The following is a 17,418-nucleotide window of genomic DNA, read 5'->3' on the forward strand; positions in this document are numbered from 1 at the left end:
CTGTCTGACAATGTTGTCTGGAGAGAGCTCCCCTGTGTCTACATAAAGCTGCTCACGAAAGCCGCCCCACCACCCGCAAGAGAAAAAAGTGTGTTCAGTGTCGTGCACCACTCCATTGCTGAGCAAACAATCAGAATATCGCGCCTTCCCGATCCTGTGCAGGTAAGACTGAAAACCTCCATGCCTACTTAGAAGTTGGGTAAGGAAGTAATCAATCTCACCGTGCGTTCTGTTCAACCACGGGTCTAATTTGTCGATGAGCCGCGCAGTCCATCGGCTCCTTGGCTCATTTTGCCAAGAAAGTTGCCACTCGGTAAGGGTACGTTGACGTTCTTCACGCGCAACCACTTCTCTTAAGTTTTCGCCCTTACGGCGGTAAATAGCTTTGAACTCCTTGGCAAGGAGGGCAACGGAGATCACTCCTGCGATCACCATCACAGCCGGTTCTGAGACAATGCGATAAACAGATGCCACTCGCAAAGCTCCTCACCTCTGAACTTGAGCAAGGCGTTTACGAAGCACCTCCTTGTCAAGGGCATCAGCCAATACCTCCGTTCCATAGAGCAGAACCGACTGTGTTGCTACTATAACGAGACGTCTCCTAGTTGATATAGGACCCCGACATTCGCCATTAGCCGACTCAAGGCCGCGACTCCAGCTGCAGCCCTGTCCGCGGCTGCTTTGATTTGCTCGAAGAAGCTCATCTTCGAGTCGAGCATTAAACAAAGGTATTTAACCGCTGGTTTCAACTCGTCGATCGATATGGGACGCAGGGTTGGGATTCTCCTTCTGGTCAAGAAGGCTACTTCGGATTTTTCCAGCGCAAGGCTGAAGCCGTGAGCAGTCTTCCATCCGCTTACCCGTCGCATCAATATGTCAAGTTTGCTTTGCGCCTGTTCAACAGTGCGTCCGGCAACAAGTGCCGCAACATCGTCTGCATAACCGACTAGGCGCGACTCTTTGGCCAAGTTGAGTCTCAGCAGACGATCATAAGATGTGTTTCAGAGGTCCCTAGGATGGATCCCTGTGTTACCCCCGAGCAGGGAACGGTCTCTCAGATAATCCCTCAATAGCCGCAAGAGGTAGATTGGCACGTGGAATGAATTTTCTAATGCGCCTACTATATCTGTCCATCTTACGGAATTGAAGGCATTTCTGACATCAAGCGTTATGAGGAGCACTATCCGTCGAGATCGGCGGCTATGTGCCTTGGCTCGATGAAACGCATCTACGACCTCCATAATATCATCCACTGTGGATTTCCCTGTTCTGAATCCGAGCAGCCTTGGAGACCTGGCGCCTTCTTGTTTTTCATAGTGAGAACCGCTTCTTCAAGCTTTCTCATTGTGAAAAGGCTCCGGCGAAGTTTCCGATGCCTTTGCGACATTCCACAGACAAGGATAACTGCGCGTTGGTGCTCGCCGGCAAGTAGCGTCAACCACTTTGAACGTGATGTATCGGTGGTCACTTGCCGAGAAGTTTTCCAGCACTCGCCACCCGTCCACCGATGATGCCAGAGATTACGGCGCAAAAGTGATGTCAGGAATGTTTCCTTCACAGCCTGGGCGAGGAAACGTTGGCCTGGATCCGGTGTTTAAAACTACGAGCCTGGCTCTCGCCGCCATTTGCAAAATCCGTTTGCCTCTGGAGTCCGGCTGAGGCATGCCCGATTCAAGGGCTCTAGCATTAAAATCACCGTCTACCAAGACTTTATCCCTAAACACCTAATCCAGACAAATCCATTCCCTCGGCCTTCGGCAAGAATACGAGGTCGAACGTCGCCCCGAATCCAGATGGAAGCGGTGCCCGATAAGTCGAGATGCCGGTACTGCTCGCTGATTAGCACTAGATCAGCATTTACTTCCGCAGCGAACTGCGCTAGCAACTAGTGAGCGGTTACACTCCGGTGCATGTTAATTTATAAATTGCGGATTAGGTCATTCGCGATCTAGCCCTTTCCAGTTTCGCTCTAAAGGTTGCACACCGTCCCGAGCCCACAGTGTGTGCGACACTCTCACCAGGCGCGCCACGCTCCCTGCAGAGAACGCAACTTTCGCCTCCATTGCAGGTCTTCGCCTGGTGACCTACCTGGTCGCATCTCCGACATGCTGTTCTACTGTCCGGTCCCTTACAAGCTTAGGTGTGTTCATAGTCCAGACACTTGTAGCACTTGGTAGGGACTATCTGCATTCATATCCTGCGTACTATCCATCCAATTTTGATTTTACCGCTGCTAAGTAGTTTTCTCGCATATTGCTCGGGAACTACCACTTCGACCTTTTCTGTGAGGCAGTACGACGGTATTAGACTACTCAGAATGGTCGCTTGTTCCTCCTTCAATAAAATTTGCAGCGATATAGACTGAACATTTTTAGTGAGGTGCTGCAGAGTATTCCTCTCCCTCTTGCGGCACTGCGCTATTGTACAGGCCTGCTGGAAGCAAGCGTGAATTCGGTGTCGAACTGATGCTTTTCCTATCTACTAAGCTTGTCTTAATGTTATGGAAACTGGTATGGAGCAGAATATTAATTGTGAGATTCCAGACCAGAATCAGGATCACTTCAATGGCTCAGTTTATGCACTAGCGAAAACAGAGGAAACAGGCTTTCTATGAGCAACTCACTGCAGTCAAGAAGAGACTTCCTACAGGTGATATTATGGTGGTGATATATAATCTCAATAAGAAGGTGCACTCCGATAACGCCTTGCTCGAAAATGTGATCTAAAGAGATTATGTTGAGGACTCTAATAACAATGTTGATTGTTTTGCGACTTTTTGCAGTTTTCACGACCTGTCCAACGCGCGGCACGTTGTTCGGGCTTCTATAAGATCGGTTGGATTTCAACTAACCGACGACCAATATTTGAGATCAACCATATCGCAATAGCAGTAGATTTAGGAATTCGCGCTAACGAGAATTCACTTGCCAAGATTGGTCTGAACATCGAAGCCGATTTCAAGCGAAGAAAAACCAGGCCGAAATAACGATGGCTTGATACGCTAGATGGGGATTTGAAAGCATTGTGATTCCATCCAGATTAAGGTTTTGATAGAACAAAATAACGAAATCGATTACGACGAGCCGACGCTAAAATTTCATTGTACAAAGTTCGGTCCCTATCTATGCGTATTATGCACCCATCCTTGTGGAACTCCGCAGGTTGTTCGATGTGTCTTATATCCATCGTCCGAATCGTAATACAATTGCATCTGCCGGAGAAACTCTACGACCATGCGCAGCAGATTTGTATGCTCAAAGTTGTAGTATTCGGGAGTGCCTAATTTGGCCAGAACCTCAATTATTTTACACTAGTTTGCAGAATTGAAAGCATTCTTCACATCAAGAGTAACTACCGCGGGGGGATTTATTGACCTCCATTGGTATTTCTGCAATTTTCGTCCACGTACTGATCTCACACGTAGATCTCGTCTTTCGGAATCTGAACTGCCTGTCAAAGACGAGTTACATTGAAATCGTGTGGAAAGCTCAAGATTTCCTCGAGCAAGTTACATGAAGACTTACTGAAAACTCAAGATCTTCTCAAAAACATGATTCAGCTGAAGTATTTGTGGCGACACATCGGAGGCAGGAACTACCCGCTGCATTGCCATCGGTGAGAACTGAACTGACGCCGATACAGCTGGCGATCGGGGGCGGGGTCGACGAGTTGCGTTTCCGCTTCTTTCTGGTTTCGACCGCCAGCGAGTGCGGACGTATTCTCAAACTCTCCGCAACAATCCGCTGCACCCATCATATGAGCGCCCCTTAAGGTCCTGGAGCGACGGGAGCACTCCTTCAGGCTCGACGTTGGGGGCGGGGCCCTAAAGGGGTCCTCCTATGGTAGATGCAGCGGTCTCTGAGGAGTGTCCATCCTAATGAGGTAATGTCTTGAGGCCTTTGAGGGGTCGACCTCCGGCGTCGTATGTCAGGAAGGTGGAGCCGGCCGCAATTTCGAAACCGCGTCCCTGAGCAGACGCAGCATGCTAGAATCCCTTAACTCTGCTCTGATATTCAGCATAGGGTCGGTCGGTCGCAAATTTTCCCCCTACACTATCTCCGAAAAGGTGTACCAGCCATATTCATCATGGACCAGAGAATGCAGTTTGAGTCTACTCTTTTCTCGGAGTTAGGCAACCTCTTGGTTTTCAAACGCCACCCGACCACTGCATACTACCTTCAGTTCAATGGAATGCTGGAATGTTGGCACCGGACACTAAAGGCCGCCTCAATGGGCTTTCCTTCTCCTCGGCCTTTGCACAGCCCATCGAGAGGATTTTACGACCAGCCCCGCGGCGGTGGTGTACGGAAAGAATTTGCGAATCCCCGCCCACCCTGTGCTTGATATCAGAGCTCAGGGACGCGGTTTCGAAATTGCGGCCGACTCCACTTTCCCGACATACCACGCCGGAGGTCGACACCACCAGGGATCTCGAGTCATGCTGGTGGGTCCTCATTAAAGTGAACGATCCTCCTGCGCCCCTGCATCCACCATATGAGGGCTCTTTAAGGTCGTGGGGTGACGGGAGTCCATCAAGCTTCACGTTCGAAACGGGCCCAAGTGGGGCACTTTGTCGAGGCTGAAGGCTTTCGCCAAACCGGGGGACGCCCCAAAAACGCGTCCGCGGAGCGTCAGGTTCACCAAGTAACCCTATTTGCGCTGTTTCAGCTGGGACCTGGTGATGTGGCGACACATCGAAGGCAAGAATCACCGACTGTATTGCCGCCGGTGAGAACACCTCTGCCGGGGATGGTTTTGCGGCGGTCTTTCCGCAAGTATTTTGGGTACCCAATTGTAATCTCTGTACCGTTTAGAACATTCCAAAGCTCTTTAACTTCTGGATGACTCAAGAGCCCCAGTATGCTTCGCGTTGTAATCTTCCGTAGTAGTATGGTTGACGGGTGAATCTCTCTAAAGAGATTTATGACAACCATATGCATTGAAATCGTGAACAGCGTTTCACCTTTGTTAGCACTGTGAGCCGACACCTGCGACGGTCCTTCAGTCCGTAGAAGAGCTGGCAGTTTGTTTATTCCCAAACGCTCCGAGAACGCCGACAGAGCCCATAAGCTCTTTCTTCTGGTCTGCTATCTAACATAATTCAGGTGGTGATGCTAAGGTTGCTCTGGACATTAAGTTGTTCCAGAACCACAACTATAGTTCACTCTTCCTTCTAAAACCAGAGAAAGATCTTACTCCACGATAGTAGTCAAGTAAGTCTTTCCGCGGTTAGTCGTGCACTTTACTACGTACCGTTGATTACCGATGCCGAAGTCCTCAAAACAGCTTGCTTATAGGCTGGAAGTGGGTTTTGGTTCCGGTACTGAGTTCCCTGTTGAATGCCATATCGAGCTCCTGTAATCACTCAGCTTGAGAAGGGAAATTGCATTTTGTTTTCGAATTTATTTATCGTTCTACAAACCTACCTAGTTTTACAAACAACTTAGGATCTCCTCCTCAATCTAGTTCCCCTATCAGTGAGCGATCCCAGGGGGGTTGTCGTTAGGTGAGCGGCATTCACGTCACCAAATGGTAAGACCAATTAGCAATTAGTACCCAAAGAATTGAGCATGAAGAGATAATTGCTTTGCATAATGTATATTTCCACTACCAACTGCCAGGATACATTGCGGATCATTCACTACACTAGATTTTTTTGCGAACGATTTGATTTTTATTATTTGAATCTTAAAAACAATTATTTTCGGCTAAGTTACTCCTGATAACATTTACTTGAACTTTCAGCGAATCTTCTCTCTCTTTGTTATGGAGCGTTTGCAGGGTGGCCATCTGCCGCTTTTCTGTTGTTTCAGTCTGCAGACTCACCCTTTGAAGGTGGACCACTCACAACTAATGAGATATCTTGGATCGGCTCCATTCTCTGCATTGGTGGATTGTTGGGAAATCTTTTCTTCGGCTGGTTATCAGACAAATTAGGCAGAAAGTTACCTATGCTACTGGCGGTTTTACCGATGTTGGTAAGCAGAATCGTATTTGAAATAGTAAAGATGACCTAATTCGTCCATTTTGCTTTTTTTTCAGATAAGCTGGATTCTTATCATTTTGGCTAAGAACGCTGTATACTTAATTTTCGCACGATTTCTAGGTGGCTTCGCTGGCGGAGCTATTTTTATTTTGGTACCTCTTTATGTTACTGAAATTTCAGAAGATCGGTAAACTGAATTGATTGCGATATGAATGTGTCCAATTAAATATCTAATTATTTGCAGGATACGAGGCTCCCTTGGATCATGCTTAATTTTATTTTGGAACTTGGGAATGCTACTCGCTTTTATCTCAGGGAATTATATGTCGTACAATACTAGTCCATACATTTATATAGGACTCATAATTGTATTCTTGATTCTGTTTATGTTCTTACCAGAATCTCCAATTTATCTGATGAAGTCACGGAAGGAAATGGTACGTATTTCTGTTTAAGAAATCATAAAGTTGCAGGGTCAGTGGAGACCTAAGTTACCCGTAAACATCTAATGAAATCATATCTTAATTTAGAGAGGAAGTTCGAAGCTACCAAATTGAACCCAGATAATTCTTTATCTATCTGATGATTCTTAATAGAATCAACTTTTGTTGTTTTCAGGAAGCCGAAAAATCGCTGCGATACTACAGGAACCTCCGAAAAATATCTCAACCGCCAGAGGGCTTCAAAACAGAAATGGAGAAACTAAAGTGTGAATATATTGAGGAGAAAAGCGGAAGCGACGACACAGCATTGAGTTGGAGTGACTTCAGTAAGTGGCGTTTTATAAATTCTGTTCTATTATACATGCAATATGAGTTTCTGATTAAAAGGAGAATTCCATTGTTAATAGACAATCCAGTGGCAAGACGAGTTATAGTGATAGGCATAGCATTGATGGCCCTAAATCAATTCTGTGGGTGTTTCGCCATGGTCAACTACACCGCCACGATATTCGAAATATCAGGATCATCGTTGTCTCCCAATATGTCAGCTATCATTGTGGGTATCATTCAGTTAGTGGGCTCCTATGTTTCAACCTTGCTTGTGGAAAGAGCTGGCCGGAAAGTAAGTCCGAATGTCATATATTACGAAGATCGATACAACCAACTAAAATGTAATTATTCCTTTCAGCTCCTGCTGATAGTTTCAGCTTTTGGAACTGGTTTTGGACATATTAGCCTAGGGATGTTTTGCTACTTGAAGGTGCTTGGCTGCAACGTGGAAAGCTTCAAGTGGGTCCCCATTGCAAGTTTTTCGTTGGTCATATTTGCGGCTTCTTGGGGTGTCCTGACACTGCCCTTCATGATGTTGACAGAGATAACACCTGTAAAAATCCGGAGTCTCACTGTATCCTTCTGCATGGTTACTCTTTGGATTTTTGCATTTATTCTGGTCAAGGTATGTCATGCCTTGCAACTTGGATTAGTATACGCCCACTATTGTTACCAAATTTTCTGCAATATCAGCTCATTATATATTTTTCAGTTAATTTCAAAATGTTAATACTGAAATTTTTTCATTACAGTATTTTCCAATTGTCGCGGCAATTTTGGAACTACATGGATGTCTTTTCATATTCGCTGCCTGCTGTTTTTCTGGCGCGTTATTTGTATTAATTTTCGTTCCTGAGACAAAAGGAAAAAGCTTAGAATCGATTTTAGCATTTATTGAAGAGAGGACAAAAAAGTGATGATAAAGTAATTGTGCACACATTTCCACTATAACAGACATCAGCCTTCCATCTATTATAGAAACCAAATTTATATAAATGCTAGAATAATACAAAGATGAATATAAAGATTTTAATTCAGAAACACTTGTCTTTATATTGCAATGAATTGCAGACCGAAACAGAAATAGAAATTGATTTAATTTAAATTTGAATTTATCTTTGTTTCTCTTGTCCGCTAGTTTACCTGACATACTACAGACGAAAAGACGCCTGAAAAATATGAATCGGTTGAATTATGAATGTTAGGAGCAATTGATCAATGGAGATTTTTGCTATTCTGTTTGATTTGATTGCCAAGACCCTGTTTTCCATTAAACCCTTCATTACATTGCAGGCAAAGGAAGAGGGCCGTAGTATGAGTTTGTGGCTTATCACATTTCATATCGATCACGGGGATCATCGATAAACAGATAAACTCACCTTCAATGTCATTGCGTCAAATATTACTACGCGCATGGATAACGTGGGAGCTATACGTCGCTGGTCAAGAGTTCTATGTGCTTAAACCGTCGAGCAAGTGACCATTCCGTCAACTACCGAAAGGGCCCTAAATTTGCTAGTGTTATGACAACTTTGCGCGCCCAGAAACGGGCCATTCTAATCAGTACCAGCTCAATCCGAACCAAAAAATCATGTGTAATTTCAAAGCCCTCCTTCAGTCGACTATTTGTGTCCTCCACCAACCAATATGCTTCGCAGTGGCAATAACATCTACTCTGATTGTGCTTCACGTTAAGGTTGCACAATCCAGCAATCCGTCAAATTGCTGCCTCACAGTGGCCGCTGAAAATCATCTTCGGACCGGCCACGAATAGTTGGGGCCGAGCTGGGGGTGGACTCATCCAACTGATGAGGAAATGTTTGCCTGCTGGTAACGTGTTAGGGGCAAACGGATCTGGTGAAGGGATGAGCCGAGACAACAGCCCAGGGGTCATCCTCCCTGCATTGGATTTGTTGCTAACAGAACCCCAAGGCGAGGTGGAGCAGTATATACCGAGGACTGGGTGGCCAATGGTGACCCTGGTCTTTAGTATGTATATGGTTGCCATTCACGGCTTGGTGGTTTATAGTGCGTCAACCACACATACGCGCCATTGTTCGCTGTTATTTGAAATGGCGTTTGGTTCCTCCCACGACTTCCCAACACACCCGCAGTCTTTCTCTACTGGTCTTCTTTACTTGCACCTTCCGATTACAACACGTACGAGTGCCAGGCCTGTGTCGACTGAGTTCTTTGTCAGAGATAATGTCAGACCGGCGTAATGTGTTCAAACAACACGGACAGTAATTCACGAAGGCTTGAAGCTTTTGGGTAATAGTGGCGCTAACTATCCATGTGCTACTCCCATATAGCAATTCAGAAAGAACGCTTGCACAGAACAGTCTCAACTTGATCTTGATGTTGAGATAACAGCCTTAACTTTCCAGATTTTAAACAGTTCAGCGAAAGCGGATCTAGCGCAATTTATAGGTCGGGCAACATCCATATCATTGCCATCCAAGTCCAACATTGCATCCTTGACAGTAACTGAAGCACTTTTGTGATGCGGTATATATTTCTGAAATCTTTACGATCTGCGTCTTCTTTCGTTTCCTGACCAGTGCAATAGCAAATTCTCTCTTGTTTCGGCGTATACTATGCTGAACATCTCGGGATTTTAGTACCGTAGTTCAAGCGCATCATGCTCGAAATCAGTCGCATCGGTCAATAGAGCCTTGAACCGCTTCTCTTCATTGATCCGCTTCCACCAATGATTTATTTGCTTAGCACCCGACAAAAGAACATTGTTGATGGCGGACCAATGCTCATCGATATTCTTAGGCGGGTTACTTAATATATCTGGTGTCCGATTAGCAAAATAGCTCTGCCACTGACGAACTACAGCTTGATCATACAAGCGGTTGAGTTGAATTTAGGGGGTCGCAGTTCTCCAATCTGACAAGAAGTGGCGGACGTAAGCGACAATCAGATGGTGATGATGGAGGGCGATGTCAGCGGTCATCCAGCGGATAACTCCTAAATTTGGTGCCAATTGTGAAGTAGTCGATCTGATTGCTCATACGCTGTGAGCGAGCTGAAACCCAACTGACATTATGGCAGGCTCTGTGCCCGGACAATGTACCAACTTCCCGCAATTATCGTGACGGTTACAAAGACCGTGTTTCTTCATCATATGATATATCTGAGCAAAATGTTGTCAGAACCCACCTTGGCATTCAGCTAACCCATCACGATCACAATATTAGTTTTAACAACTCACTCCTGAACTGCATGCTCTTTAATCTGGACAGGAATTTTCTGTCAGAATTAGGTGGTGCTCAGAGGTGGCGGTGAGGAAGACGGGGCGGCAAACCTGTCGGCCAAACCAAAACCAAGTGGCCGAGGAGAATCTCCATAGTGGTGGCACCCGGAGACGCTGTACTCACTCTGGCTTGCCGGCCGTGATGTAGTAGGCGAATGCTCCAAAGGCCTAATCAGGGCGATCAAACCCGAGTCTGCACGGGGACTCATCTAAAGTGGCAAATTGGTCACGAAACCTTACCAGGGGTATACTGGTACCATGGGAACCGGGATAGCCCTTGGACTCTCATACTTCGGGTGAACTCCCGTTGTATGTGAGTACAACTCGGTTGTTTGCGGTTGGCCCCCTAGTGGGAGTTTCATGGGGGTTGTGGTTATGCTCAAGCGGGAAGAGACCTTCGGGCCTCGGCGTGGTGTTGCGTTTCAACACGGGTGCCATACTCCTTACTTCGGTGGAGATTTAGGTAGGTCTTGCATCCACCAGTATGAATGCTAAGCCATGCAATTGGTATAAACTGATACCGGTGTTGCTTGTCTCACCGGGGCTCTGATTGTGGTCACAAAATCAGTCCGTGTCCTAAGTAGACCGTGGGATTAAGTCTTCCAGACAGGTGCTCACGTCAAACCCTTAAGAACTTAACTGCTGGTCACATGTTAGGAGCAAACGGATCTGGTGAAGGGACGAGCCGAAGAAACAGCCTAGGGCTTGTCCTCTCTGCAATGGAATTGTTGCTAATAGAACCCCAAGGCAAGGCTGAGCAGCATACACCGAGGACTGGGTGGAAAATGGTGACCCTGGTCTTTAGTATGTATATGGTTGCCATTTACGTCTTGGTGGTTTATAATGCGTCAACAACACCTACGACACCTTGTTCGGTGTTACTTGAAATGGCCTTGAGTCTTTCTCACGACTTCCCGAGACGCTCGCATTCCTTCTTTACTGTTCTTCTTTACTTGCGCCTTCCGATTCCAGCGCGTACGAGTGCCAAGCCTGTGCCGATCAAGTTTTTTGTTTGAGATGATGTCAGGAAGGCGTAATCCGATAATACAAGACGGATAGGAATTCACGAAGGCTTGGAACTAATTAGTAGTAGTGGCGGCTCACTTTCCATGTGCTACTCCCACATAGCAACACAGAAAGAATGCTTGCACAGAATATTCTCAACTTGATCTTAATATTGAGATAGCTGCCTTTACTATCCAGATTGTAAACAGTTCAGTGAAAATGGATCTAGCGTAATTATTGGGTTGGGCAACACCCATTCTACTGCCATTGAACGTCCAACATTGCAATCTTAACAATAATCCCCCCTGCAGTAACTGAAAGTGCAGCGATTAATGGCGAAAATGGTTTCTCTTCTGCTTGGAGGAACAGTCCGTATGCGCATACTGCGCTGACCAGCAATTGCATCCAAGAGGGAAACCAGATGTGATATGGTTAAGGAGCGCGGTGAAGTGTTTTTCCACCTCTTCAGTTGCTCTTCATCGTGGGTGAGAAGTCGGCCGTTGACGTCTTTCACAGCAATATCGATAGATTTGCGACCACATGCAAGCCCTTTTGTAATGCGGTATCGTCCGCTTCCCTGACCAGCGAAATAGAAAATTTTTTCTTGTCATAGCGTATACTACGCTAAACTCCTCGGGATTTTGGTACAGAAGTTCGAACGCATCATATCCAAAATCACTCGCATCAGTCAGTTGAGCGTTAAATCGCCTCAGTTCGTCGATTCGCTTCCGTTAATGGCTTGCTAAGCACCCGACAAAAGAACATTTTTGATGGCGGCCCAATGCTCATTGATATTCTTAGACGTTACTTAACATATCTGTGGTCCGATTAGCAAAATAGCTTTCCCACTTTCGGGTTGCAGCTCTCTAACCCTACGAGAGGTGGCATACGCAACACAGAAGCGAACGTAAGCGACCATCAGATGATGATGATGGCGAACGATGTCAGCGCCTCTCTTGTTACGCACATGCATGGGATAATTCCTAAATCCCAGTGAGTGAGCTGAAACCCATCAGGATCATAATATCACCTTTAAGAGGCCTCTTCTGAACTGTGTGCTCCCTAACGTGGACCGGAATCTTCCAATTAAAAGTCTGTAAAAAACCGGCTCACAGGCCATGAGAGCACGCCATGCAGTAGCTGTCAGAAATACGCTGACAACGTATCCGCGTCTGCTATCACATGGCTTTCCAGAGTACAAAAGCATTGCTACAAGAGAGAGGAGTACTCTCCAGAGTCCCACAATCTTACTTCGCTCAGTCCCAGAATATCCAGCTTATATCGTTGGAATTTCCGCTCAAGTTGGAGAAAGCGAGCATTCTGAATACCTTCGCTACCGTTGTCGAGGAACCTGTATACATTCCAGAAAGCAATCATAGCCCGTTTTCGAAAGCCAAGGGTCTTCGGCGTGAGATCAGTCCCCGTCTGATGCGCTGTTGACGTTTCGGTTGTAATAAAGTTTCAAAATTTGCAGATTGTTAGTTCGCAAATTTCTATTCCTTTTAGTTGCCTCTTACAACAAGCAGGGAAGACTTTGAGTGTATTCTTAAGCTCCAACTACTAATTCTTAGTATTCGCACCATGAATACCTTGTGCACCTTCAGTTTCAAGCAAGTCCGTTACTGTGGTAGTTGGACTAACCAGGGCGGAAGTTTTTCCCGGATTACTCGTGGGACCAAGCCATAGCACCGTTGTGTTGAAATCAATTGCAGGGATCTCCGGGGGCGAGGGTCAGACGCACCATTGGTTTACAGCTTAAAGTCTACTGTCGGGGTGTGGCGAGTACCAACCATAATACGCCTAATCCTAAATCGTCGATGCCGGTTGTCCCCCGAAGTGCAAATCTACTAATCTGTTGATCTTCCTCATAGAGGAATATACCGACGTCACCACAGTACAGGAGCCCTGGATTAGGAGCAGATCGAAGCAACAAAGGGTTCCAAAGTAAATATTACAATTTATTAAACAGGCATAAGGGACACTGATCGTTACAGACTTCGAGCATGTATCCTCGCAAGCAATAGTCCGTGTCCATATATGAATTCCAGTGATTTAACCGTGGTTAAACTGGAGATGGCGGGTGCGGAGAACATGTATTCCTTCTTGCCTTACATAGCTCACGAGTAATTAGCTCCACCTGAAAAACTACAACATTTGACGATTACCAACGCAGCAAAGAAAGCCAACTTGTTAATAGCCTATGATGCCAATGCAAGCCATTTCTTTGATATTATTATTTACTCAAATATATCTGTGTGTAATAGTTGCAGTATATAAACCTTCCATTTCGTTAATTCAAGGAATTGTGACGGTTGATATCAACATACTTACCGACAATGGAATTTCTATGGCGGAGAACTGGAGAGTATTAGACCAGAGATCCTTTTCAGATCATAGTTGGATATTTTTTAGTCTAGATCTAGCATTATAGGTCTCTAACCCTTTCTGAGATCCCAGGAGGATTGACTGAACGAAATTTGGTCAAGTTATGAAGAACAGACTATCTGGTTCGCAAATTGGTAACATAGCACGACTGACAAACTGGAGTCAGTGGTCGGTACTCTGAAAAGGACATTCGAAGCCGTCAGCAAAGTCTCGTGCTTATTTAAATACAACAAGAAGTCGTTGCCGCTACGCTGGAATGAAAGTCTATTTGGTCTCTGAAAACACAAACATTGTCAGCCATACAAGGACTGCTTGGAAAAGTACAAGTCGGTCATGAAGACTGCCAAGAAGCGGTCCTAGCTGAACAATTTTTTTGTTTGAATGTACCGTCAACTGCTTCCAGGGCACCAGAAGCGCCAGTGACATTGACGTTACTTCTGCAAATATTGCAGCGAAGGCCTCTGTTCAGTCATGGAGATAGTTGGATGTATGTAATGGCAGTGACCACACTGACATTGGGGTCGTGTTGATCCCCCACTTACGACCCATTGTTTGAATACCCGTGGGTGTAACTAGATGGAATATGTTGCCCGGATCGAGGAGTTAGTTGGCCTCTCTTCCCTCTCTGACTCTGTGCTCTTATCTACGGATAAAAAAACTGGAACTGTTGAATAATGTATGTGTATTAGTAATAATGACATGCTGAGGAAGCCCGAATGGAGAGTTCCATCACCATGTGGTGAACGAGTAGCGTTCGCAATAAGCGAAGTGAAGTCCGCCGCCTGGGGAAGAGACTCCAAAGGGCGCGTGGCGAGCATGTTATCAATCTTCATGTTGATGTTGACCAACTTAGGTTCGCTTACAGACGAGGTCTTTCATCTTATAAAGAGCTGTTAAGCAATCGACGGAAGAAGACTGGAGGTATTTAGTCGATGAGCATAGCGATGGCTTTTGGAGAGGGGCCTACCAGATATGGAAAAGGAAGTGAAGTCACGACATTGTGGGCATGAAGGTGATTAGAGAGCAAGTTGAGAGTTGTCGAAACTTCATCATTGTGGCTGCTGGGAATTAGCTTTCAGGAAGAGCTACTTGCATGATAAAAAATCATTCGTCGAAGGTATCAACGAGCATGTGCAGGTGAATGTGGTGCGTGGCTACTTACAGGGATTTATCACCGGTCCATTTATATGGAACCTGATGATGGATGGTAGCGATTACTTTCGTGGTTGAATGTGCTGCCTACACGGATGATCTTCACTTCTGAAATGCCATTAGGGAGGACTTGTAGGGGTAATAGCATCGACGGCGTAATTTTAGAAATATCGTTAGACCTAAAAGCTGATTGCTTGTATTGAGAAATGGGGTAAGCGAAGGGACTGAGATCTGAACTATGATCTGATGCAGTTTCTTACGGTCACGGCGGTAGTAAGAAGTATTAATGGAGGGGGCGAGAAGGTTGAGTGACGTGTGAGGAAATCTGGCGAAAACAAAACCTTAATAAAATAGGTTCACACTCTGTCTGTCTGTCTTTTCTGGCAAACAGCTACACTTATTGAAGTTGGAGCCGGAAACCTATTATTATTATATTCAATCTAATTTTGGCATTATATTAGCCAAATTTTGAGCTTTTAATTGAAAAATTTAAATTAAAAATAAAAGAGTTATGCGACAATATTCCGCTGAAGATCCTAACTAGAGTTCCCCAATTGTAGGACGTGTAACGGCTCCAACTTTTATTTGAAACCAAAAAGCGTTTAATTTTAATTCACTAACTAATTTTCTAAGTAAAGAGTAAAGACGTAAGTAAAGTAAAGCAAAGTAAAGTAAAGTAAAGTATAGCAGGATGTTTGTGTGCGCATTTGTCCCATTTGCACCTAGCTCGTAATATTCACCAATTTGGTTTGTCAGGCCATTCAAACACATCGGATCCAATGCCACCACCAGGAGAAGAAGACCAGAAAATCCCCCTTTCCAATTTTGTGGTGACGATGAGCGTGGCGTTGGCGGCGTTCTCCTTGCCAGTAATCAATTGTTTGAAGTGGAACAATTGTCTGTACCGTGGCAAAACTGGCCGACACCGTTAGTGCCTCAATTCGGGGCGAAACTCGCAAAGCAAGACGAGAGGCCACAACATGTGCCAGCCCTTGCATCTTTGCAACGTAAAAAACTAAACCTGTTGGTGGCCTTGGCAACGGCTAACCGAAGCACAAGACGACGTTGCATTTCCGTTTACGAGCCCCTGAGTAGACGCAGCTATTTAATTGATACAGGCGCTGAAATATCGGTTCTACTTATAGCCAAGTACCATCGACTAACCCCTAACACTATAAAGTTGCCAACAGCAAATTCATCGTCGATCCGAACTTGTGGCTTCAGGCAGGTAGACCTGCCGGAACTTTGAGGAACGTATTCGTGCCGTTTTATTATAGTGGAAGTTAGCGCTCCCATAAAGGGTGCAAACTTCTTGTGCGACTATGGTTTGTTAGTAGATCTGCAACGCAGGTCCGTCAACGATCCGACAACCAACCTTATCTCCACCCGCCCTTCGGATATTCTCTCCATCATTTTCGAAAACGTTGCCCACCCACGCTTTCGTGCACATCTTCAAAATACCGCAACAAAGCTGCTGAGCGTAGCCTCGCCTAGCCAGTTAAGCATGATGTTCAGTACCACAACACTACCGGCTCTGTTATCTTCTCTAAGTTGCCTCCACTACTACCACAGAAGGTCACTGACTTCCTACACGTGCCTGGAAAAGACAACGTAGTTCCTGCCTCTGTCAAGAAGAAGAGGTTAAGATCCCCACCATAATCGATTTCCCGCCAATCGCGGAGGCGCAAAAGGATGACGTGACTCTTCACAGCCTGAGGAGTAACTACAAATACACTTTTAGGGAGTTCTCTACATTATATTGCAAGACTTTAGAAAAGGCCTAGTTCCGCAAACGAGTATTTAACGCAGTTCACGATCTGGCGAACCCAGGCATCCGGATAACGAAACGGTTAGTCACTGCGAAATGTTTCTGGCTGTCTATGAGCAAGGGCATCAATTCTTGGGCCAGACAGTGCATCGCATTTCAGAAATGTAAAACTCTAAAACTTATGAGAAAGGAAATAGGAGTGCTCTCCTGGTTCACCCAGCGGTTTCACACCATCCATACCAACATGGTTGGCCCATTGCGAAACTAGCATCGGCTCAAGTATTGCCTCACAATCATCGATAGATTCATGCGGTGCCCTGAGGCGACTCCCCTAAAAGATATCATTGCGCTATCATGTACCGAGGCCCCCTGTTATGAGAGCATTTCACGCTTTGGTGTGCCTCCCACCCAACGGGATGCTCGAAAGATGCTACAGAATGCTAGAGGCCGCTATAATGGCGCAAGATGTTCCTCCCTGGTCGCAAGTCCTGCCTCTGTCCGTAGGAGGCACTCAGCCGCAAGGAGTTTGTTGCAATCCCTGTGGAATTTATATACGGGAAAAACCTGCGACTCCCTAACGGCCTAGTTCTCAACCTGGGATCGAGCCTAAATTCAACCGGCCTGTTACCACTGCTCAGGGACTCCGTGAGTCGGATCAAACCACCGCCTCCTGCCAATTATGGAGAAAATGTCTTTGGCATGACCAGGGGTCTCGAGTCGTGCACGCACGTATTGGTATGGACCGATGGCTCAGAAAGGTTGTTGCAACCACCTTACGATGGACCTGACAGAGTTCTAGAGCGAGATCTACAACACTTTACCCTCAACATCGCTCAAGTGGGTCTCGATATCTTACTTGAAACCTTCCTGAAGGCAAAAACTCCCGGGGGAAGCGCGGTTAGCACGTCCGGTTCGATTTGCGAGCTGAGGGAGTTATGCCTCGAACTTTTGATGTGTGGAGTGCTGTAATAAAATCTATCGATCCGTAAATTTACCTGCAGTGAAGTACTAGAGCACCGCACACTCAAAGCGCCCGGTATAGCGAGGAGAAGTTTTGTTGGATCCAGTAGTGAGGCTACGCCGCTAG

General features: G+C 45.8%; 1 protein-coding gene across 1 annotated transcript in view; it reads left to right on the top strand.

Annotated features, from left to right (window-relative positions):
* The window catches only part of LOC119654043, an 85,559-nt gene that overhangs the window by 47,360 nt on the left and 20,781 nt on the right, over positions 1–17,418 (top strand). Inside the window, exons 2-9 of the mRNA XM_038059206.1 lie at positions 5,746–5,978; positions 6,043–6,173; positions 6,231–6,423; positions 6,605–6,755; positions 6,837–7,051; positions 7,118–7,384; positions 7,512–7,672; positions 7,898–7,959. Coding sequence (XP_037915134.1) covers positions 5,746–5,978; positions 6,043–6,173; positions 6,231–6,423; positions 6,605–6,755; positions 6,837–7,051; positions 7,118–7,384; positions 7,512–7,672; positions 7,898–7,959 — 1,413 coding nt within the window. The remainder of the gene's footprint in view (positions 1–5,745; positions 5,979–6,042; positions 6,174–6,230; positions 6,424–6,604; positions 6,756–6,836; positions 7,052–7,117; positions 7,385–7,511; positions 7,673–7,897; positions 7,960–17,418) is intronic.

The sequence above is a fragment of the Hermetia illucens genome, chromosome 4, assembly GCF_905115235.1.
Source record: "Hermetia illucens chromosome 4, iHerIll2.2.curated.20191125, whole genome shotgun sequence".
NCBI lineage: Eukaryota > Metazoa > Arthropoda > Insecta > Diptera > Stratiomyidae > Hermetia > Hermetia illucens.